At 55.2% G+C, this 22,090-nt stretch overlaps 1 protein-coding gene across 4 annotated transcripts in view; it reads left to right on the forward strand.

Annotated features, from left to right (window-relative positions):
- ACOT11 (acyl-CoA thioesterase 11) overlaps nt 1-22,090 on the forward strand; it is a 46,880-nt gene that overhangs the window by 19,873 nt on the left and 4,917 nt on the right. For 3 of the 4 annotated variants that reach the window (XM_045477517.1, XM_045477518.1, XM_045477515.1), the window contains exons 2-15: nt 2,041-2,251; nt 3,174-3,243; nt 8,669-8,738; nt 9,855-9,953; nt 10,439-10,574; nt 12,420-12,576; nt 13,996-14,115; nt 15,138-15,282; nt 16,582-16,637; nt 17,675-17,741; nt 18,109-18,192; nt 18,850-18,983; nt 20,988-21,119; nt 21,801-21,927. In XM_045477517.1, the coding sequence (XP_045333473.1) occupies nt 2,041-2,251; nt 3,174-3,243; nt 8,669-8,738; nt 9,855-9,953; nt 10,439-10,574; nt 12,420-12,576; nt 13,996-14,115; nt 15,138-15,282; nt 16,582-16,637; nt 17,675-17,741; nt 18,109-18,192; nt 18,850-18,983; nt 20,988-21,119; nt 21,801-21,927 (1,608 nt within the window). The remainder of the gene's footprint in view (nt 1-2,040; nt 2,252-3,173; nt 3,244-8,668; nt 8,739-9,854; nt 9,954-10,438; nt 10,575-12,419; nt 12,577-13,995; nt 14,116-15,137; nt 15,283-16,581; nt 16,638-17,674; nt 17,742-18,108; nt 18,193-18,849; nt 18,984-20,987; nt 21,120-21,800; nt 21,928-22,090) is intronic. The other variant, XM_045477516.1, reaches the window with a different exon arrangement.

The raw sequence follows: 22,090 nt of genomic DNA on the forward strand, positions 1-22,090 counted from the left end.
GCAGAGGGAGGACTGGAACTCAGGTGTCCGGACCGCTGGTCTAGGGCTTTTTCCGTCCTCACTTTCGTCTTTTGTAAAATGGGGTCAGCAGTCCTCACCCTCTGCCTTCCTTGGGAGGATCCAGTGAGGTGGCAGATGTGAAAACAGGTTTGTAAAGCAGAGGCATAGTGTGTAGGGCTTCCCCGTGTGTATGCCTGGAACTGCCCAGAAACCCCCGATGGTCTGCTCCCTTTCTTCTGACCACTCATCCTCTGCGTCTTGCCTCCCCCATTTCCCTAACTTGCTCTTTCACTTCTTTCTGGAATGTTCTGCCCAGAACCCCTGGTTGTGGCATGGGTTTGGGAAGAGCGTGGGTAAATGGAATCTGTCTGCCTCCTCCCTCCGCCATCTCCCACACCCAGAAAGGCAGCCACATCATGCAGCGCCACAGCACCCCCCCCCCCCCCACCCCCGCCCTGCACAACAGGCCGGAAATGCCTTGGCAGTGGTTACCATGGTGACGGGTCCTGCTGCTTGGACCACAGTGGCCTGCCAGACACCGACAGGAGCCTGCAAGCCTGGCAGCCTGGCACCCTGCAGGCCTCTTCCCAGGCTGCTGGGGCTGGGGCTGCCCTCCTCTCTCCCCTCGGAGTCTGGCACTGTTGGTCATACCCAGGGGCTCTCGGGAACAAGATGCCTCTCTGGGAACCCAAAAGCTATTCTGGGTCAGACAGGCCTGGTTTGAATCCTACTTCTGCCCCTTGGGGGTCAGTGACCTTGAACGAGTCACCCTGGCGTGCTTTGAACGTATTGAATTAGCTACGGGAGCCTCATGGGGGAGGTTACTCAAGGAGCACGGACTCCAGCACGAGAGCCGTCCTTGACCCCGTGTGCGTCTGTGGTAGGGTCAGCGTCGGGTCATGGCACTGGTTGCTGCTGAGTCCAGGCCCAGGGCCCTGGATTCTTCTCAGCCCCAGGAGCAGACCGTGTAGTGGGGGGGGTAGGACCTCGGGCTTTGCAGCCAGACCTTGTGCCGCAGCCAGACTTTGCCACGTACTGGGACCTCCATTTCATCACCTGTAAAGCGAGGGCGCCAGTGAACCTACCTCAGGCTTTTTTTTCTTTTTTTTTTTTTGCATGAATAAAATGGAATCAGGACACGCAAAGTGCTCAGAAGAGAGTATTTGCCGCTTAGTAAGCGCTACATCAGTATTGGCAGCGGCTGTTATCATTGCCGTGAGAATCGGAACTTGTGTCACTTTTCCCACACATGCAGGTGTCCCCAGCTCTCATTCACGGCCTCTTAGGGACAGCGGGCCAGAGAGACGGGAGGCCCCCCCCTTCCCCAGCCCACCCCATCCAGGCCGCTGCCGGGTGCTCGTCTACCCCCTCCGCCCAGGGAATGAGGCAAGCCGGGCCCTGGGCAGAAATTTCACCTCAGTTCAGGAGTTTGAGGATTTTCTCGGCTGCTTCTCCAGCTGGAAGCTGCTGCGGCCCTGGCCTGGTTCAGACAGCTGCTCAGGGACTGCGTGAGCGCGCCTAGTCATAAAGCCAAGTGCTTGGGACAGGCGGACACCCAACGGGGGTGCTGCCTTTGGTGTCGTCTGCAGAAAGAAGGAGCCCGAGGAAGGGCCCTTTGGGGGCGAAATAGCGGCTGCTTCTTGGACTACTTTATTGACAACAGATCCCCAGGCTTGACTACTAGAGGGCTCACCAGGCCTCCCTGCAGAGAGAGGGGGAGTCTTGCAAGAATGAAGGTCAATCTGAGGCAGACCTTGAGCCAACTGGCCCATGAGCTGGAGGGAGAAGGACTGAATTCCCCTCCCCCTCCCTGAGGTCCGAGGTCCTGTGAACGTGGGGTGCTGGCCAAGAGGAAACTGGGTGGAAGTGGCATCCAGCGAGCCTCCTGGGGTCTGAGGGTGGTGGCCACTCTTGGAGTTGGGGTCTGGCGGGAGGTGTCCCTGGGGCGCCGTCTGCTCTCCCTGTGGCAGTCGGGTCTCAGGTCGGGCGGACCCGGGAGATCCTGCAGTGAGCTGACCTCCCGTCCCCACCTCTTCCCAGGGCTTCGCCTCCGTGTTCTCAAGCCGCCTGTCCCGGAAGTCAGCCTCGCACGCAGAGAAAGACGACGGTGCCATGGCGGGCGGCGAGGGGTACCGGAACCCCACCGAGGTGCAGATGAGCCAGCTCGTGCTGCCTTGCCACACCAACCAGCGTGGCGAGCTGAGCGTCGGGCAGCTGCTCAAGTGGATTGACACCACGGCCTGCCTGTCCGGTGAGCCCGTGCTTGGTGCAACTGTCCTCCCACCGGTGGCCCCACCACCCAGAGGGGAGGCCTCCATTATCAGAGGCGGTCACTGGCCCCCCCGAGCGCCGTGCTCCTTCCTCGTCCTGCCCTTTGCTCGTACTGTTCCAGCCGCCTGAGATGCCCCCTCCAATTTCTCCACGCTCAGCTGGGGCCCACCCTCGCTCCCCCAGACCTCCACAGCTCTGTCCCTGCACCTTCAAATGTGGCTGCTCCGAGACTGACCCGAGAGTGCCCTGAGCAAAGGCCACCGCTGCCCGCCTTGCTGAGTTGAGTGGAGCTGAACTGAGCTCTGAGTACTCTCCCACCCGCAGGGGGCTCACCGTCCAGTAGGGGCACAGATAGGTGATCTACCTGCCCCCCAGCACTGGGAAAGAGGCAGAATTGGGTCTGTGGGAGAACAGACCAGAAGCCGTGACTCAGCCCTGGGGACAGGGGAGGGATTCCGGAGGGACTAAGGTAGTGAACGCAGTCCTGCCAGTAAGAATGACTCGGGCAGGGAAACAGAGGTGGGTGAAGGTGACTGGACCGGGGTACGGCACCTGAGCGGGCCGAGAACTAGAATAGCCCAGTGTGATCTTTCATTCATTCAACAGCTGCTCATGGAGTGTCTCCTGAGCCAGGCACTGTTCCCAGGCTGGGGCACCGCAGTGAACAAGACAGGCAAAAATCCTTGCCCTCAAGAAACTTGCAGTCTGGCAGAAGGGAGAGACCCCAGATGGACAAAACCTGGGTAGATAAGCAGGGTCAGGGCGCAGTAAGCGAGGTGAAGAAAACTAGAGAAGGGTGGGTGTGGGCAAGGAGGCACAACCTTAGCTCTGGCCGCCTGACATTTGATCAGAGGCCTGGTGACAGGGGATGATGCTAACCCACGGCTTTCTTCTGATGCCAGCCGAGAGGCACGCTGGCTGCCCCTGCGTCACCGCCTCCATGGACGATATCTATTTTGAGCACACCATCAGGTAAGTGGCCCCTCCTGCTCCTTGGTCCCCCTGGTCTGCCCACCACCAACGCAGGGCTCCTCCTCCCTCTCCCCACCTGGTCAGCCTGTGAGCTGTGCAGAGCCCTGGAACCTGACTTGACAGACCGAGGGCCTTTGCAGAGCAGGTAGTGGCCCGTCTGCAGGGGCTCTGGGAGAGTCACGGGCTAGGAGCCGGGCTGCTGCTGGGTGCTGCGGGGTGGGTTCCCGCTGCCAGGTTTGGACTTGGACGTTGCTGAGGTGGCATCATGGGGTGCTGTGTGACTTTGGGGCGGTCAGTCTCTTTCTCTGGGCCTCAGTTTTCTGATCTGCAGAATGGAAGGCATTAGTCTTAAACGGTGCATATCTATTTGAACTTGGACATTCTCTATGGGTCATTGGTCACTTGTAGAATGTTTCCTAGGCAAGGTCCCTTGGAAAAGCCTGAGTCAGAAACTTGGGCCATTCAACTTCCGCTTACATGCCTCCAAGAATGAGGAGTTCACTACGTTGCAGTTTGTTTTGTTTTGTTTTCTAGTTGCTTTTTAAAATGTTTATACTGGGGCACCTAGGTGGCTCGGTCAGTTAAGTGTCCAACTTTAGCTCAGGTCATGATCTTGCGGTTCGTGGGTTCGAGCCCCGCGGCAGGCTCTGTACTAACAGCTCAGAGCCTGGAGCCTGCTTTGGATTCTGTGTGTGTGGTCTCTCTCTGCCCCTCTGCCGTTCATACTTGCTTCTCTCTCTCAAAAATAAATAAACATTAAAAAAACCCCAATAAACTGTCTACACTGATGCAAAGCCCTCAGCCCAGCCTTGCAGGGGCTGCATACGGTGTTTTGGCCTCCGCTCCTGCTCCGAAACTCACCATCAGTGCCTAGGACATCAAATGCCAAGGATTGAGTCAGGGCTTTCTGGGTACCAGCACGTTGAGTTAAGGAGAAAATTTGGCCAATTCCTGTCTTCGTTTATTCGGTCCTTTGTCACTACCTGCGCCTGTTCCAGATCAAGGCCCACGCTGGGTTTCAGGTATGCAAAGTCAACTGGAGCATGGTCCCTGTGCCCCAGGAGCTCCCATTTGTGAAGGTGTAGAAACAGAATTTGAATTCAAGGGGTATGTGCCATGCTAATCATGATCTCTGACACATGGGTGCTTTGTCATACCCTAAATATCTTTTATTTTAGAGTAGTTTTTTAATTTTTTTTAATTTATTTTTTATTTATTTATTTATTTTTAAATTTTTTTTAACGTTTATTTATTTTTGAGACAGAGAGAGACAGAGCATGAACGGGGGAGGGGCAGAGAGAGAGGGAGACATAGAATCAGAAGCAGTCTCCAGGCTCTGAGCCATCAGCCCAGAGCCCGACGTGGGGCTCGAACTCACAGACTGCGAGATCGTGACCTGAGCTGAAGTTGGACGCTTAACTGACTGAGCCACCCAGGCGCCCCTAGAGTAGTTTTTTAAAAAAGTGCTTATTTATCTATTTTGAGAGAGAGTGGGAGCGAGTGCACAAGTGGGGAAGGAGCAGAGAGTGAGAGGGAGGGAGGGAGAGAACCCCAAGCAGGCTCCGTGCCATCAGCACATGGGCTTGATCCCATGAACCATGAGATCATGACCTGAGCTGAAATCAAGAGTTGGTTGTTCAACTGACTGAGCCACCCAGGTGCCCCTAGAGTAGTTTTTGATTTACAAAAAAAAAGTTGTAGCTCAGAAGATCATACAGAAAGTTCCTATATACCCTACAGCCAGTTCCCCTGTTATTAACATTTTAATTGGTGTTGTACCTTTGTCACTATGAATGAACTAATATTGATGCTTTATTTGTAATGCTTTTTTAATACATTAACCTATTTAATCCTCAGAACAATGTTGTGAGGTTCTGGCTATGAGTATCCTCATTTTACAGGTTAGGAAACTGAGGCACAGAGAGGCAAAATAACTTGCTTCAACGTTTATTTATTTTTGAGACAGAGAGAGACAGAGCATGAACAGGGAAGGGGTAGAGAGAGAGGGAGACACAGAATCTGAAACAGGCTGCAGGCTCTGAGCGGTCAGCACAGAGCCCGATGCGGGGCTCGAACTCACGGGCCGTGAGATCATGACCTGAGCCGAAGTCGGATGCTTAACAGACCAAGCCACCCAGGCGCCCCCAAAATAACTTGCTTAAGACCAGGTAGCTAGTGGAGGACCCAGGAACCCCGGAACTCTTATTCTTAACCAATGGGATGCATTTTCTGTATGTCTGGGGGTGAGTGTAATGGCATAAGGGGTAGTCAAAGGGGGCTTCCTGGAGGAGGTGTTTGAACTGGCTTAGTACCATCAATACTGTATGTAGGGACACTTAGAAGGCAAGGGGAGCTCTGTGTCTGGGCCAGTTCTAGGTCTCTGCTGCCAATGCAGGTTCTGGCACCCAGAGGAGCTAGGGAGGAGAGGGCTGGGGGTGGGGAGTGGGCATGCATGGTGGGTAGACCCGCCACAGGACTCAGAGAGTGAAGGTGAGTCTGGGCCGAGGAGGATGTGGGTGGAAGGGCAAACCAGAGAGGATGCTGGGAAGGAGGGCAAGCTGGGGATGGGGTCAGGAGCATGGTTGGTGGTCAGGAGAGGCCTGGCTGCACCTGAGGAAAACTGGAGAAGTTGTTTTGTTTGTTTGTTTGTTTTTGTTTTTGCCATTTAAAAATATTTCAAAATGTATCTCTAAGTGGTAGGAACTGCTTTTGTTTTTTTCCATTTTAAAAATTTAGTATTCTATTAAAATTTTTTTTTCTTTTAACATTTATTTATTGTTGAGAGATAGAGTGTGAGCAGGGAAGGGGCAGAGAGAGAGGAGACACAGAATCCAAAGCAGGCTCCCAGGCTCCGGCTGTCAGCATGGAGCCCAACGCGGGGCCCGAACTCAGGAACTGCCAGATCATGACCTGAGCTGAAGTCAGATGCTCAACCAACTGAGCCACCCAGGCACCCCTATTATTCTATTTTTTAAAGTTTTATTTATTTTGAGAGAGAGAGAAAGAGAGACAGAGCGAGCAAGTGCAAGGGAGCCCGGGGCAGAGACAGAGAATCCCAAGCAGGCTCCGCGCTGTCCGTGCAGAGCCTGACGTGGGGCTTGATCTCACAAACCATGAGATCATGACCTGAGCTGAAATCAAGAGTCGAAGTCTTAACCAACTGAGCCACCCGGGTGCCCCTGTTTTCATTTTGTTTTGCTTTATGGTTATTTTTGTTGTCCAAGCCTAGATACAAATAAGGTTGCAACTGATTGCTGTGTCGCTCAAGTCTTTTTTTTTTTATCTATAGGTGCTACGCCTCCCCCCAGCACCCTGTCCCCTCACCATCTCTCTCCTGGTCATCTGCCCTCTTAGTTCTCCATCATCTGGGTTTTGCTGTTAGCATCACTGTGGTGTCATTTAACATGCTCCTCTGTCCCTTGACAGTAGATTGGTCCTGGGGAAGGGCTTGAATGGGGCTCAGACTTGTTTGTGGGAGCTGCCTCTGTGATGTGAAGATCACCTGGAGGGAGTGTTGGGGGGCTGGAGGCTTAAGGTGGCCCCCGAGGAAGTTGGGCAGTGGCCCTGGGGAAGGAGTGACCCTGGGGAAGGAGCCGGTTTTGGCTTGAGCTGTGGGATGGAAGACAGTCAGGAAGGAAGAAAAGCTCAGGAGTCCAAATGGGTGTCTGCTTGGCTTTGGAGGTGGAGGAGGGGGGAGGAGGGGGGTAGTTGGGGGATGAGGAGGAGGGGGAGGAGAAAGAGAGGAAAGAGGAGGAGGATGAATAGGAGGGGGAGGAGGAGGAGGGGGATGAAGAAGAGACACAAATCTCTCTCTTTTTTTTAGCACCACAGAAAATAGACTGTTATTTTTATTTCGGGGATCATGGAATTTTTTTCCCAATTTCTTATAATGAAAACTTTCAAAGTTATAGAAAAGTTGCATAGTGCAATGATCACCACCAGCGAGACTCAAGAATTAACATTTTTTGCTACATATGCGTTATCTATATATGGATAAGTAAATACACAGACTTCTCTCTGTTTTTTTCTGAACTATTTGAAAGTAAGTTGCAGACATCATGACACTCATCCCTCCATATGTCAGCACGCATCTCCAAAAAACGACAGTCCCTTCCACGGGGACCAGTTAGGACCGCTAACAACATGAACAGAAATGGACAAGTCCTTGGCACACGTGAGCTCCCGTTATTCACGGTGCTCCCGGCACCGGCTCTGTCTTACCTCCTCTAGCCTGACCCTCAGTAGTCACGCCTTCTCTGTACTTTACAGACAAGGAGATAGGCTCAGAGAGGCAAAGTGACTCATCCCAGGTCACACGACTCAGTAGTGTGACAGTCACGGTAGAGCTTGGCTGGAGCCCAGGCCTTTGTGGCTCTTGTCCACTGCCACCCCTTGACAGGCAGTCCCCTTGGAAGGGACCCTTCCTAGCCTTGGGGAAGAGGCTGTGCCTTTGGGAAAGAAATTAGGCCTGTGCTGTCCATGTTTGTGGCCCAGGCACAGAGAGGTGAAAGGACTTGCGCAAGGTCACTCCAGCCTCTGCCTCCTCCTCATAGGCTATCAGCTGGGCACACTCTGTGCCTCTGGTTAGACACAGAGCAGGTGAGGTGGCCCCTCTAGGGAGTCTGACTGTTCATCTGGACATGGGAATTATTCCAGAGGGACAGACTGCACCTGGAAAAGGTGGGGCCGGTGTAGTCAACAGAACAGTCTAGAACCCTGACTCCGTCACTTTTTAGCTGGGTGACCTTGGGCAAATGGCTTACCCTCTTGGGTGTTTAATCCACTCTAATGTAAGCTTGTCAAGCTTATTTGGAGACTCTAATGAGGTAATGCTTGGGACATCATAAGCATTCTTGAAATGTTTCCGTTTTCCTTCCCACCCCTTGTTTATAGTCCCTTGCACGTAGTAGGCATTCAGCAGATGTGGGATGCGTTCATTCAGTAGGCCACTGTCTGTGGAGGACCTACCCTGTGAGGTGTGCTAGGCCTTGAAGTCAATGGTGAGCAAAGCAGATGTGATCCTTGCCCCAGCGAAGCTTAAGGATTGTGGGGGAGACAGAGGCCCCCTCTGTTGAAGTGTTGGGAGGATGAACCATATCGGGCTTTGGGTGGGGGCAGGTTCCCTGAAGAGGGGACTGTGGAGCCACAAGCAAAAAGAAGCTTGAGCATTCACTGGACAAGGGGGAGATGAGTGAAACCACGCCCCCTCTCTCAGCCTCCACTCTCCCACCTGTACAACAAGGTACTAACACTATCTTGCCAGCTTGCTTTGAGGACTCGGTGACATTGCCGATGTGACCATGCTCCGTAAGCCATGACATTTCTCTGCCAGTTGCCTTCAGCAGAGGCCCTGCAAGTATCTGGGGCCTCCCTTCCCTCACTCTATCCCCAGTGGAAGGCTCACCTCCTGCGCTTCTCTCCCCAGTGTCGGACAAGTGGTGAATATCAAGGCCAAGGTGAACCGGGCCTTCAACTCTAGCATGGAGGTGTGTGGGGTGGGTGCTGCCTAGGGGTGGGTAGGTGGGTGGGTAGGTTTTCTACCTCTTCTCCCTACTCAGCCCCCAGCCTGGCCACACTCACACCTGCAGAGCCCTGGTCGAGGCAGCAGAGTTTTGAAACAGCTGGCAGGGCTGGGGGGATCCTAAGGATCTTCCTGTCCAACACCCCCTAGCACAGAAGTGAAACTGAGGCCCAGGGAGGGGAAGAGGCTTGTCCCAGGTCACCAGGTCACGTAGATTCCAATGTGAGACTGACTTCCAGTCTCCTTGGTCTTCACCCTTAACCTAAGACTCTCTTCAGCAGCCAGGTGGTCACGGGAAAGCAGGGAAGGCAGCTGCCATGCCTGACCCTGGAGGCAACAGGACTGGAGTAGGGAGAGCCTGAACTGCAGTCTGTTAGCTTACCTCCCATAGCCTCTGTCTCCCCATCTGTGAAATGGGAACATGAGTCCTATGCTGCAGGGTTCTTAAGTGATGCACAGGGCTCTGTGAGCTTTGGGGGAGCGACTGTATTTCCCACCTGTGGATGCCAGGCTCAGGCCATGTCCCCCAGCTGGGCCACTGAGGCTGGGGCAGCAGAGTCCTGACTGTCTCTGGGTATGCCCTGGGTACCCCCCAGATGTCTGTCTTTTCAATGTAGCCAACGTTTTACCTACTTTAAGTCCTTTGCTAGGTTCAGTCTCATTTTCATTCCCTCTGTAACCCTGTCAGGGTAGGTATGCTCACTCCCATTGCATTCATTCACTCCCTCATTCATTCATTCATATTTTAAGCAGGCTCCATGCCCAATGTGGGGCTTGAACTCATGACCCCGAGATTAAGAGTCACATGCTCTACCGGCTGAGCCAGCCAGGCGTCCCCAAGCTCACTCCCATTTTATAGATGAGGAAGCCAAGGACCAGAGAAGGGAAGTGACTTGCCCAAGGCTTTCCAGGGATCCAGGGGTAGAATCAGAACCTATCCCAGGTTTCTGGCTGTCTAGACTCAGTAAGTGATAGAAGAATATGAGGTCTGGCCTGGGGTGGGACTTCCTGTCTCGTTGAGCTGTGGAACCTCAGGTCGGGAGCTCTGTTTCTCCCCTCCTCACTCCTCCCACCCTTTCTTCCTCTCCAGGTGGGCATCCAGGTGGCCTCTGAGGACCTGTGCTCCGAGAAGCAGTGGAACGTGTGCAAGGCCTTGGCCACCTTTGTGGCCCACCGGGAACTCTCCAAGGTGGGGGCTATCCCCGGCTGCACAATGCGGCTGGACCACCCGGGTGCTTGTCAAGGCCGGCCAGGACCAGGGTGGTGAGGCTGGGGACTGACCGAGGGGTGCAGGTGGGGGTGCTTCAGGGAATCCACAGCCCCCAGAGGCGGCTCCCCCTACCTGTGTTCAGACCCCAGGCACCTTCTCTCTCTCCTCTTCCCCACCTACTCCTGTGTGTCTCACACGGGGATTCTTCAGGCCTCATCATTCCCTCACACGTCCTATAGATGCCCCGAGTCTTGGATGCCTTTGCCCAAGAAATGGGACTGGGGCATTTGGAGGGTGAAAGTGATATATCAGTCAACACGGAAACAGGAAGATGGGGACAAAGAGGGCACAAAGACTTGTAGCTATCCAGCCGCCCCAAGTGTGTGACGATGCTGGGGCACAGGCACTCCTGCTGTTTCAGGAAACCCGTCCTGAGCACCCCCCGTGCCAACCCCCGCCCACAGGTGAAGCTGAAGCAGACCACGCCGCAGACGGAGGAGGAGAAGACCGAGCACAGTGTGGCGGCTGAACGGCGGCGCATGCGGCTGCTCTACGCGGACACCATCAAGGACCTCCTGGCCAACTGCGTCATTCAGGATGGTGAGCGGCCGTGGGTGGGGAGGGCAGCTGGCATGCTACATGCCCCCTCTGTCCCAGGCCCCCAGTGGGCAGAGGGAGGAAGGGAGTCTCCTTGGAACGTCCGCTCGCTGTCCTGATGGCCCTCTTGCTTCAAAGTCTGCTTCAGGGAAGGGTCTTTTTGGGCCTCTTGCTCAGCTCCCGGGAGCCGTGAAGATGGAATTAGGACGTCAGGAAAACCCTTTGTTATCCAAAACATGTTGGGGAAGGTACTGTTGAGCGTGGCCTTGAAGACTGTAGGTTTTTTTTTTTTTAAAAGGACATATATATATGAACACATAGATATACACACATAGATATATACACATATATACATAAATCATATAGATATAAATATAGAATAAAAAGCAAGACTCTCTCCCACCCAGAACCCAGGCTCCCTCCAGTTACTCATTTTGGGAGATGTTTCCAGAAGATTCCCTGCATATTTAAGCATGCTGTGTATTATTTAGCCCTCTCGTTTTACCCAAAAGGGAACATACAGAACATAGTGTTCTGTATCTTCCTTCCTTCCCCTTGAAAGTACATGTGGGAGATTGTTCTATACCAGCACACAAAGATCCCCTGTGGACGAGGAGGATTTTGACAGATGGAGAGATAGGGAAAGGTTTTCCTGACAGAGAGCACAGGCTGGGCAAAGGCCCAGAGGGGTAACCTTGGATTCACTCACCAGTCTCCAGAGCGTTAGGACGTGGAGTCTTCCTTGAAACCTAAAGGAGGCAATTAATTATAGGACAGTTCAAAGTGGTCCAGCCGCCCAGGGTGGAAGAGAGCAGGTGCAACCAGCTGCCTCAGTCAAGCAGTGAGAGGGGCTCTGAGTTCTGTGTGCCTTATGTATGCAAGGTCTGGGGGCTATGGCTTAGGTGGGGGGGGGGGCTCCCAGCTCTTCCCACTGTCATTGAGATTCCCCAGGGCCACCGATCCACTGCAGCCCTCCTAAATCCCTCTTGTCCTGATAGCCCTTCCACGCAAAGGTTAGTCCCGATGCCTTAGCCTGGCATCTGGGCCCTTGGCGGGCCATGCAGCTTCACCTGGTGCTGTCCTCCTACTTGCCCTCAGCTCCAACCCAGCCACGGCCTCATTGCTTCCTGGGACTGTCCTACCTGCCCGGTCTCCAGACCTTGGCTCAGGCCCCCTCAAGCTCTCTCCTCCCTGTCTGTGGCATCTCGGAGCAGCCTGCAAGCCAAGCCAAAGGCCACCTCTCTGATGGGCCCTCCCTGACAAGTCTCTCCCTGGCACCTCTTTGAGTTGGGCGGGTGGGGGTCGTATCAGTATCTGCTCCTCTGACCCGCAGGGCCCTGCCCACTCTCTGGCCTCTCCTGCTGAGGATCTCCTGATGCCATTGCCCCAGAGGGACAGGGCCTGTCGGGGCAGAGGGAGGAAAGAACTATCCTTTTGAGAGTCTGTCTCCTGACTGCGGTGCCAAGCACTCTCGGGTCACGACCATACTCCATCTGCATGACCCTGATGGGCTGGGTTTGACATCTGCCCCTTCACAGCTGAGGACACAGGTTCAGAGAGGCTTACTTGGCTGGCTCGGGTCACACAACCTGAACCTGAGGTTCAGACCCAGGTGTGTCTTCTCTCCAAGTGGGTGTCCCGCCCACTGCCCCGAGACAGCCTCCTCTCCCCCGTCCCGTGTCCTCCTGTTCCTCACCCAGGGCCAGCGCACGTGGTGCTGAGCCAGTAAAAGAATCTGGATGACAGAGATCGTGCTGGTGGCGGGGCCCCTGCGTTTGCCCAGTGGGAGGGTCTGCCCTCGGGAACTTCTCCCCTTCCCACCTCCCTCCCTCTGTCCTTCCCGGTCAGATCTGGAGAGTAGAGACTGCAGCTGCATGGTGCCGGCCGAGAGGACCCGCGTGGAGAGCGTGGAGCTGGTGCTGCCCCCCCATGCCAATCACCAAGGCAATACCTTTGGGGGCCAGATCATGGCCTGGATGGAGAACGTGGCCACCATCGCAGCCAGGTGAGGGGAGAGTGTGCTGCCTCTGCTTCCCTTCCTTTCTCTCCCTTCTTCCCTTGGCCAGCTCCCTCTGGGTGGGGAGGGGTGGGAACCCCCAGCTTGGCATTGGCATTCAAGGCTTCAGGAGCTTGGCTGTTCTGTTAGGGTAGCCCGGGGCTTTCAGACCCGGAGAACCAGAGAGGAGTGGTTTTCTGTGAGCTGGCCTTTCCTTCCTTGTCTTAAAAAAAAAAACCCAGGGTCACCTGGGTGGCTCAGTCGGTTAAGCACTGACTTCGGCTCAGGTCATGATCTCATGGTTTGTGGGTTCGAGCCCCTCATCCAGCTCTGTGCTGATAGATGAGAGCCTGGAGACTGCTTTGGATTTTGCGTCTCCCTCTCTCTCTGCCCCTCCCCTGCTCGTGCTCTGTCTCTCGAAAATAAATAAGCATTAAAGAAAAAATTAAAAAAAAACAACAACCCCGCAGTCCCACCGCCTACATTGGAAATGCCAAGCCCCTTGGAGCTAAGGCCTCCCCTTGACCTGGCCCTCCCTGCTGTCTTCTTGTATCTTAGGTCCCCAGGTGCACGTCAAGCCATTTGCCCATCCCCATCCCCTCCCCGAATTCCTAGCCTCTGCCTTTGCTCCTGCTCTAACCTGCCTCCATGCCACTTCACTACTTTTGGTCTGCTAAAATCCAGGAAGCCTCTCTTAACGGTTCCCTTCTCCCTACGGGTGAAAATAATTCCTTCCTTCTTCTATAATCTCTGCACTTGTCTGGGGCTTGTTCTTCTCTAAATATTGGGGTCTTTTTTATAGTTATGATAATGGACATTCCCTGACTGATGCCCTAGTACCTGCATGACTTTGTATTTACGGGGAGTGTCTTCCTCAGCCAGGGGGATTAACCCTTACCTCTAAAGAGCCTGGCTCCAACGGCCCCTCCCCTGTGTTTACCCTGTGGGACACAGCGCATACGCAATGCCATTTTGGGCAGCCCTATCTACGTGTGTGATAAGTGTGATAAGATCTCAGAATAAGTTCACAGCGCGGCAGGCTTCCTGAAGGAGAGCTCTTCAGCTGGGCCTTGAGTGACAAGTAGCTTTGGGTAACCGGGAGGGGGGTGTTAGGTAGTAGAAGCAGCAGGTGCTGGGCATAGAGGTTGAAGGAAAATGGGGAAGGGATTTGCCCCAGGCCCTGTTCTTTCTTCTGTCCCCTCAAGCTCAGCTGCTTGAGTGCACATAGACCTGACTGTTCTAAGCTATGAAAGGGGACTTTAGTTCTGTTCTTCTGGGCAGAAGTGTCCTGGGCCAGGTGGGAGTGGGGGGGCCAGAGGGCGGTGCATGTGATTCTGGGCTGGGTCTGTGGATGGGGGCAGGGGGAGAGTCTGGCCCAAACCCGTGGCTGAAGCACCGGGGGCTTTTGTCCTGTCTCCCCGCCCCCAGCCGGCTGTGCCGAGCCCACCCTACGCTGAAGACCATTGAGATGTTCCACTTCCGGGGCCCCTCCCAGGTTGGGGACCGCCTGGTGCTCAAGGCCATCGTCAACAACGCCTTCAAGCATAGGTAAGGGGAGGGACCAGGGCCCCCCGGGGGCTGAGGGTTCTTCCTGACCCAAGAAGGGGCCCAATTGCAAAGCTGCCAGGGACGCTTCCCCTTGTAGACGAGGCCTGTGAGGTCTAAACCCTGCCCGGCTGCTGGGCCCCTTCACCATGACCGCGTTTCGGCTCTGCTGTTCCCTCCTCTGGATGCCCCGGCCCTGTGCCTCCTGCTGTCTCGAGATCGTATCCTATGCTCTCTGTCTCTGTCTGTCTTCCCAGCCCCTGTCTCTGGGCCTGCCATGCTGTGCATGCTCAGATCACAGGGCCAGTGTTCTCTCATTTGTCAAATCCATTCCTACCTTTTCCCTAAAACAACAATTAGGTCCCAGAGCCCTTAATTTGGAATGAATCCTGCTACCTCCAAGAAAGCTTACTTTAAATATCTGTCTTTGTTGGTGATTTCAAAGATCATCGTGTAGTTGTTAAAAGCGAGGATGCCAGGCTCCCGGGGTTCGAGTTTGGCTCGCTCCTTACTGGCTGTAAAGGCTGGACTTTAGGCAAGTTTCTCACCGTCACTGAGCTTCAGTTCTTTTGTCTGTAAAATGGAGCTCACCACAACTACATCCTAGCTGTGAGGGTTCCATGAGGCGTTACTGGTGGCGTGCCAGAGAGAATGTTCAGTGAGGGATTATTACTACTGTCACCGTCATTGTTCACAGTCTGACCAGCACGCATCCTGTGGCTGCGCAGGGGAAAAAACCCTGAACCAGGAGCTGCGAGGCCCCGTTTCCAGTCCAGCTTCTCTTCCAGACTGCTGTGTGACCTTGGCCCAGTGATTGCCCTATTCTGGGCCTCGGTTCCCCCTCTGCATAATGACCACATTCTGGGATCATAGAGCCTCCTAAGTGAGGGGGTGTGGGGGTGTGGACAGGTGTGCGTGCACATGTGTGTGGGTGCACGTGTGCGTATGTGCACGTGTGTGTTGGGGAGGGGACGTGGGCTCAGGAAAGTCTGTCCAGCATGGAAGCAGCCCTCCCTCTCTCTCAGCATGGAGGTGGGCGTGTGCGTAGAGGCTTACCGCCAGGGTGCTGAGACCCAACGGCGACACATCAACAGCGCCTTCATGACCTTCGTGGTCCTAGACGCGGACGACCAGCCTCGGACTCTGCCCTGGATTCGGCCCCAGCCTGGGGTGAGTGCCACCCTGTCCCGCCACCAGCTCCCTTCCCTCTCTGCCCAAGAGTGGGGGTGGTGCGGGAGTGATGGGCTCAGCCCTGCCCCTCTGCTGGGGCACAGCCAGCTCTGAGTGCCTTGTGGCCCCTGGAGATGCCCTTGTGCAAGGCAGGCACCTTGGCCTAGCTCATGGTTAGGTGTTGACAGGCATTCGTGAGCCTGCAGGGTTGGAAAAGCACGGGCTTTGGGGGCAGAGGTGGGTTGAAACTCTCCTCTTCCGTGTTCTACTGGGTGCCCTCTGCAAGTTTCTGGTCCCTGCCAGTAAAGTGGGTGTATCTACACCCCTGCCTCACAGGGATGTTGGGGGGGGGGGGCGCTGAGGGACACTGACCCTGTGCCTGGCTGAGCCCTGTAGGCACTCCGTAAATGGTGACCATTCCGAGGAGGTGACAGGAGAGCAAGAAGCACAGGGACGAGAGTCAGGGGCTTGGGTTCAAAGTCTGTCTCTTAAAAAATGCGATCTTGTGCCTCCTGTGGGCCAGTCCCCGGCTTGCTTCTGGGAGGCCTGGGGTGACCTTGGAGGAGCACTCCCTCTCGCTGGGAAGGCCCCCCACCCTGCCCGCCGGCCTCACAGGGCTGAGCACTGGCTGTAAAAACCCCCCACTCCACAGCTGGGCACTGGGCAGTTGACAGTGGTGGGGTGGGGGAGGGGAGGAACCGGCACATGAGGGACCGTGCCATTTAATGCTCACGAGTGAGGGGACATTAGGGGCAGTGGGTGAGAGGGTGGGCTCCGGGTCAGGCCATCAGGGTTCTGTTCCTGGCCCCGCTTGTTACCCCTACCGCCTTGGGCAAGCCACCAACCTTTCTGTGTCTCAGTTTCCTCCTCTGTGAAATGGGGATAACATGAGTCCCAACTTCAGAGAGTTGTTGTGAGGCTTATTTGAAATTTTGCCTGGGAAGTGCTTTAGAAGAGGCCTGGTAGCAGCAAGAGCTCGGTAGACGTGGCTTCTTCCTAGCACTGTGAGTGCCCTTGGGGATCCCCTGGTGCAGAGGAGGAAATCGAGGTCCAGCGACGGCAGGTGGTGTTCCCAAAGTCGCTCAGAGTCTGAGACCCTCTGAGCTCAGACTGAGCTGGAGCTCAGAGACTTGGCACTTTGCTGTCCAGGTTGCCTTGACTCTGGCTGCCCTGGTGAGACCTGAACTCCATTTTAGGGCGGAAGGACCTCCTTGGGCCCGTGGGGGGGCAGAGGGTAAGAGGAGGGTGCGAGCCGGTTGTGTTGCCCGCATTGTAGTCCGTCCCTGCATCTCTCCCCAGGATGGCGAGCGGCGGTACCGAGAGGCTAGTGCCAGGAAGAAGATCCGACTGGACAGGCAAGTGTGGGTTGGGTGGAGGGAGGGGACACGGGTTCAGGGCCGTCCTCCTGTTCCCCAGGCCCGGGGGACTCCCATTTCTTCAGTGCCGCCCCTGTGCTCGGCACTGGGCTGGGCCCTTTATATCCATGCAGCCTCACTGCACTGCGGTCTTCCTGGTCCATTGTACAGGCGAGGACACTGAGGACAGAGGGGTTAGGTGGCCATGGGCATACAGATAGGAATGATGGGCAGAGTGAGAACTTGAACCTGGCCGGGTCTGGCCAATTCTAAATCCTGTGTTCCTTCCTTTGATTCTGATGCCTGTCGGGCAGACGAAGAAAGAAAGGTTCTGGGGCACCTGGGTGGCTCAGTTAAGTGTCTGACTCTTGATTTCAGCTCAGGTCACCATCTCACAGTTCATGAGTTCAAGCCCCGCATTGTGCTGTACACTGACAGTGCGGACCCAGCTTGGGAATCTCTCTCTCTCCCTCTCTCTCCGCCTCTCCCCGACTTGCTCTCTCTCTCTCTTTCTCTCAAAATAAATAAATAAACATTAAAAAGGAAGGTCCTGAGAGGAGATACAGTTGCTCAAGATGCACAGCCAGGTGTGAATGACTCTGCTGTCGGAGCACTTTACCGACCTGAAAGTGCTGGAAATGTACTGGGGTTCACCATCTGCGTTAATGGGAAAAGGGTGCATCTGTGGAGCACCTACCAGTGTCTTCATGGTGACCCTGTAAGGCAGATGTGACTCCCAGTCCCCTGTACAGAGGAGGACACAGAGGCGCAAGGGTGAAGTTGCTTTAGGCGGAGCCGACTGCTCAGTAAGGGTGGGGGCACCGAGCCTGCACCCGGCGCCCTTCCCCGCTGCCCGGTCCAGCTCCACTTGTGACCAAGTCTGGATGGTCCCAGCTGCTCTTTTCTGTTGCCCCGCTCGCTAGTCTGCCTGGCCAGATAGGAGTCCCTCCCAGCCTGCTGGGCTGAGCACAGGGAGTGAAGTCTTCCAGAAGACATGGGCTCCCGAGGGACCATGGTTGTCTTTTTCCCTCTCCCAGGAAGTACATTGTGTCCTGTAAACAGACAGAAATGCCCATCTCTGTCCCCTGGGACCCTAGCAACCAGGTAAGACTTCCTGCTCTGATTGGACAGTTCTCAGGCCCATGGTGGGGGCGGGGGGACCCTGACTCTCCCTTCTCGTCAGAGTGGGTTTGGAAGTGGTCCTGAAGGGGACAGGATATTATGTCGTGCCTCAGGACTGGTACAGTTAGCAAAGGGCTTTCCCCTGTCCCTCTGTTTGGCTGAGGGAGCTGAGGCCCTGAGAAGACGGTCACACAGTGAGTCTGCCCAAGGCTGGCCCTCCTGTCCCGAAGCCCAGGGCCCGGCACCCACCCGCCTTCAGAGTTCGATGTGCTTTCCCCCAGTCCAGCACGGCCTCAGCACAGAGCCCCTCAAGGGGAGAGCGTGAGGCTTCTCTATGTGCTCTGTCCAGGTGTACCTGAGCTACAACAATGTCTCCTCCCTGAAGATGCTTGTGACCAAGGACAACTGGGTGCTGTCCTCGGAGATCAACCAGGTAGCCGATCCCATCCACCCAGCAGAGGCGACTGATCGCAAGCAATAGAAATTCCCTCAAAGCACTCATGTCATAAGGGGATTTCTTAAAAGGATTTGGATGAGACCGTGAAACCAACCCAGTTATAGAAACACCGCTGCTCCCACAGGACCTGGAGTGGAGAACCCACAAATCTTCCTCTGCTGCCTGCCTACCATCTTGCCCCCAACCTCTCATCTCTGCTGCTCTCTGCCCTGCTGCTTCCTCCCTCTCTCTGCTCCTTCTTCCCTGTAGGGATGGGGACAGCGGACAAGCATGGGTTGAGGGAAAACATGAGCTTTGCCCATGCCCTGGGGAGAGTCACTTCCCCACCTGTGACATTAGGGGGTTCAGTGGGCGCCTGACTCTAAGGATCTACTCCATTGTTGCCTCAGTCATTGTTTCGTAGGATACCCTCCTGTCTACCTGTCCTGAATTCTCTCAACAGCCCATTTTCATGGGGATAGGACTGAGGTTCAGAGAGGTTGAGTCACTTTTTTACAGTCACACAGCAAATCAGTGGCAGCCTTGAGCTTCTAGCCCTGGTCTCCAGCATCAGAGTCAGCACCCCCGCCCCCCCGCCCCCAGCATAGGCTGGGGAGGTGGTGCAGGAACGAGGCCGCCCTCTGTCCCATGCAGGTCCGCCTGTACACCTTGGAGGACGACAAGTTCCTCTCCTTCCACATGGAGATGCTGGTGCAGGTGGAAACAATCCAGGCCTTCCTGCTGCTCTCAGACCTGCTTCGGAGGCCCGAGTGGGACAAGCACTACCGGTGAGGGCCAAGGTGCCAGTGGGGCAGGGTGCTTTTCTCAGGCCTGTTGGGAAGGTGGGCCTTCAGGGGTGTCCTTCTGTTGAGCCATCCCCCATTATGCTTGGCCCCTACTGGGCGTCGTCGGGGCAGGCGGGCGGGAATTACAGACATGCGTTGGGTGGGTGTCAGAGTCAAGGGCGTTCTGAGCCCTCAGGGAAGGGACTGAGCCTGGAATTGGAGTTGGAGGCCTGGGTTTAAATCCTATTTCTGGCCCAACTGGCTGTGTGACCTCAGGCAAAGTCACTTCCTTTCTAGGTCTCAGTTTCCCTCTTCTTAAAATGGGTACTTGAAGTGTGGGTCATGCACCTGCACTCTGGATAGATCAGTGATTTTCAAACCATGTTCTGTGGGGTCCTGTGTCCCCAAAGAAGGCTCAGGGACCACTTGGGGTGGGGGGTAGAACACTGAGGGGGCAGGTGGGCCCCTTCCCAGACTCAGGGTAACTAAAGGAATGGCCGATTTGATGAATTCACCCAGTTTGCCAGCTCTTCTTATGGATATGTGCATGCATATGTTATTTTTGAATGTAGTGAGTTACTGAATATAAATGTTATTCCTGTGAATACATTTGTTCCCTGAATTTACTGATTCTTCAGGCGAATATTTTCTTCCTGAATTTAACCAAGGAAGAGAAATCTGTTCTTAGGAAAATAGCCAAAATTTCAGTGTTTAATATGAGAATGTTAAAGTTGAAACTGGTATTTTTTCAAATCCCTTTAAAGTCATTTTCTGTTGTGCCAACACCTTACTTTGGGGAGTTCTTTGATCATTTCTCCAATTGGCTGCTTATGAGGAGCCTGTATTTCTGAGCATCGCCATAGGGAGGGTCTGTAGGTTTGGCAAATTGATTTTTGACCAATTGCCTTCCCCTTTCTACTCCCATCTAACTCACCAGCGTGGGCCTACTTGTGGCTCTTTCTACACAGGCTTTCTGTTTAAGGTTTTGGTGCAAAAAAGGCTGTTTAAAAAAAAAAAAAAAAAAGCCTTGGTCTAGGTGACCCCAGGCCTGTTGGCAGTGACATTCTACAAAGCCGGGAGGTGATTTGGTGGTGGATGTTGGGGGTGTTGGGCCTACAATAGGAAGACTTCTTGGAAGAGGCAGGCTGGCGTGGGCCTTGAAGGCCAGGTCAGATCTTGACCCTTGGTGGGATTGGTGGGGAGAGTGTCCCAAGGGGAAAGGGAACCCCTAGCTGCTTCCTCCCACCCCACCGATAGCATCCTGTTCATGAGACAGCCTCTGAAGGTGAGTGAGAGAGCAGGACAGAGAGTGGTGGGTTTGGACATGGTCGTGTGTGTTTCTGTGTGGATGTCCTTGTGTGTGTGCACGTGTGTTGGTGTAAGCCTCTGCGTGTGTACCTGGACACATATGTGCAGCATGCCCGGGCCCAAGGGGCGGAACTCTGGCACCTGCCAGTATGAGCACATCTCAGCCTGAATGGCTTTGTGGCTGTGGGCAGGTTATTTTCTGAGTCAGCCCCTCATGTGTAGGGATACTGAGAGCACCTCCTGCATAGGCCGCTGTGGATTCAAGGACACAGTGCATGGAAAGCTCTTAGAGCAATGCCTGACACATGGCAGGTGCTCACAACCACTAAACTGTCCCACATCGGTGCGGGCGTGTGCACCTGCAGACATGTACAGACACCGTGGTGTGTGTGTGCATTGGTGGGTATCTGTGTGTCTGTGCATGTGTGTACGCTCACAGGTGTGCATGTCTTTGTTCCCATGTCTATATGCGTGTGCATTTGGCTGTGGACGCGTCTATGTGAGCTCCTGTGTGCGTGTGTGTGTGTGTGTGTGTGTGTGTTCATGTACAGCTTGGCCTGGCCTTTCTGCCCTCCTGTGGTCCCTGCTGAGCAATGTAGGTGGTAAAGTCCCCCAGACATCTGCTCAAGAAGGCTGCGGCATGGGAAAGCCTGGGCCAGTGTGACTCCCTTGAACCCTGATCTCTGGGCCTCCCTACAGGAGCGTGGAGCTAGTGCAGCAGGTGGATGAGGATGATGCCATCTACCATGTCATCAGCCCTGCCCTTGGCGGTGACGCCAAGCCCCAGGACTTTGTGATCCTGGCCTCTCGGCGGAAGCCGTGCGACAACGGGTGGGTGTCCGCCTGCTGAGGTAGGAGGCGGGCGGGGCTCGTTAACCCCCACCCGGGAGGGGGCGTCAGCTTAGCCTCAGAGCTCTGCTTTCTGCCCGCTGCGGACTTCAGGCGCCACTTGGCTTTTCTGGGCTGCCGTGGCCTTGCTGTGGGTAGAGTGGAGGACGAGGGGACACATCTCCCCTCTGGCCACTTGTGCTCTAAGGCGGGGTGGCCTGTGTCCCTGGGGCGGTGAGGCTGCCTCACCCCGGTCATGGACAGGCCCTTGCTCATGTGGCCACCTCCTTGGCCTCACCCCCTGAGGGCGCCATGTTGGCTGAAAAGTGGGAAGGCTGCCTGCCCGCTGTGTCAGGATAGTCGGCATCACTTCCGCTAGAGACAAGCACAGAAGAATGAAGCATGAAATCCCAAAGTATGTGACTCCTTCGAGTGGCTGCAGTGGAGGGGCTTTTCCAGAAGATGTACAGTAAAGCCAGGCTGGCTCCTGGCAGATTCAGGGCTGCTGACCCACAGGTGCCTCCTCTCTCTAGCCTGGTCCAGAGCCAGGCCTCGGGCCTTTAAGAGTTTATGGGCCTTAGACTCTGGTGAGAATGTCTGAGTGGAGGGGGCTCTGGAGCCTGAGCTGGGAAGAGCAGGCCCTCACCTCCTTGTGTGCCCCTCTCTGCCCTTTGTCGGCTCCAGGGACCCTTATGTCATCGCGCTGAGGTCCGTTACACTGCCCACGCACCCCGAGACACCAGCATACAGGCGCGGGGAGACCCTCTGCTCAGGCTTCTGCTTCTGGCGAGAGGGGGACCAGCTGACCAAGGTGAGGCCCGGTGTCCCCCTTCCCCCAACAGTGCCCCCAAAGCCACATGCGTGTCCAGAGCTCAGTGCTGCAGGCTCAGTCAGTCCCATACCTGGGCCCCACCTGCCGCCCCTACCCCCCCAGCAGGCTCTCTTCTAGCTTGGGGCAGCCTAAGAGTGTCAGG

This window comes from Leopardus geoffroyi, chromosome C1, assembly GCF_018350155.1.
Source record: "Leopardus geoffroyi isolate Oge1 chromosome C1, O.geoffroyi_Oge1_pat1.0, whole genome shotgun sequence".
NCBI classification, from domain to species: domain Eukaryota; kingdom Metazoa; phylum Chordata; class Mammalia; order Carnivora; family Felidae; genus Leopardus; species Leopardus geoffroyi.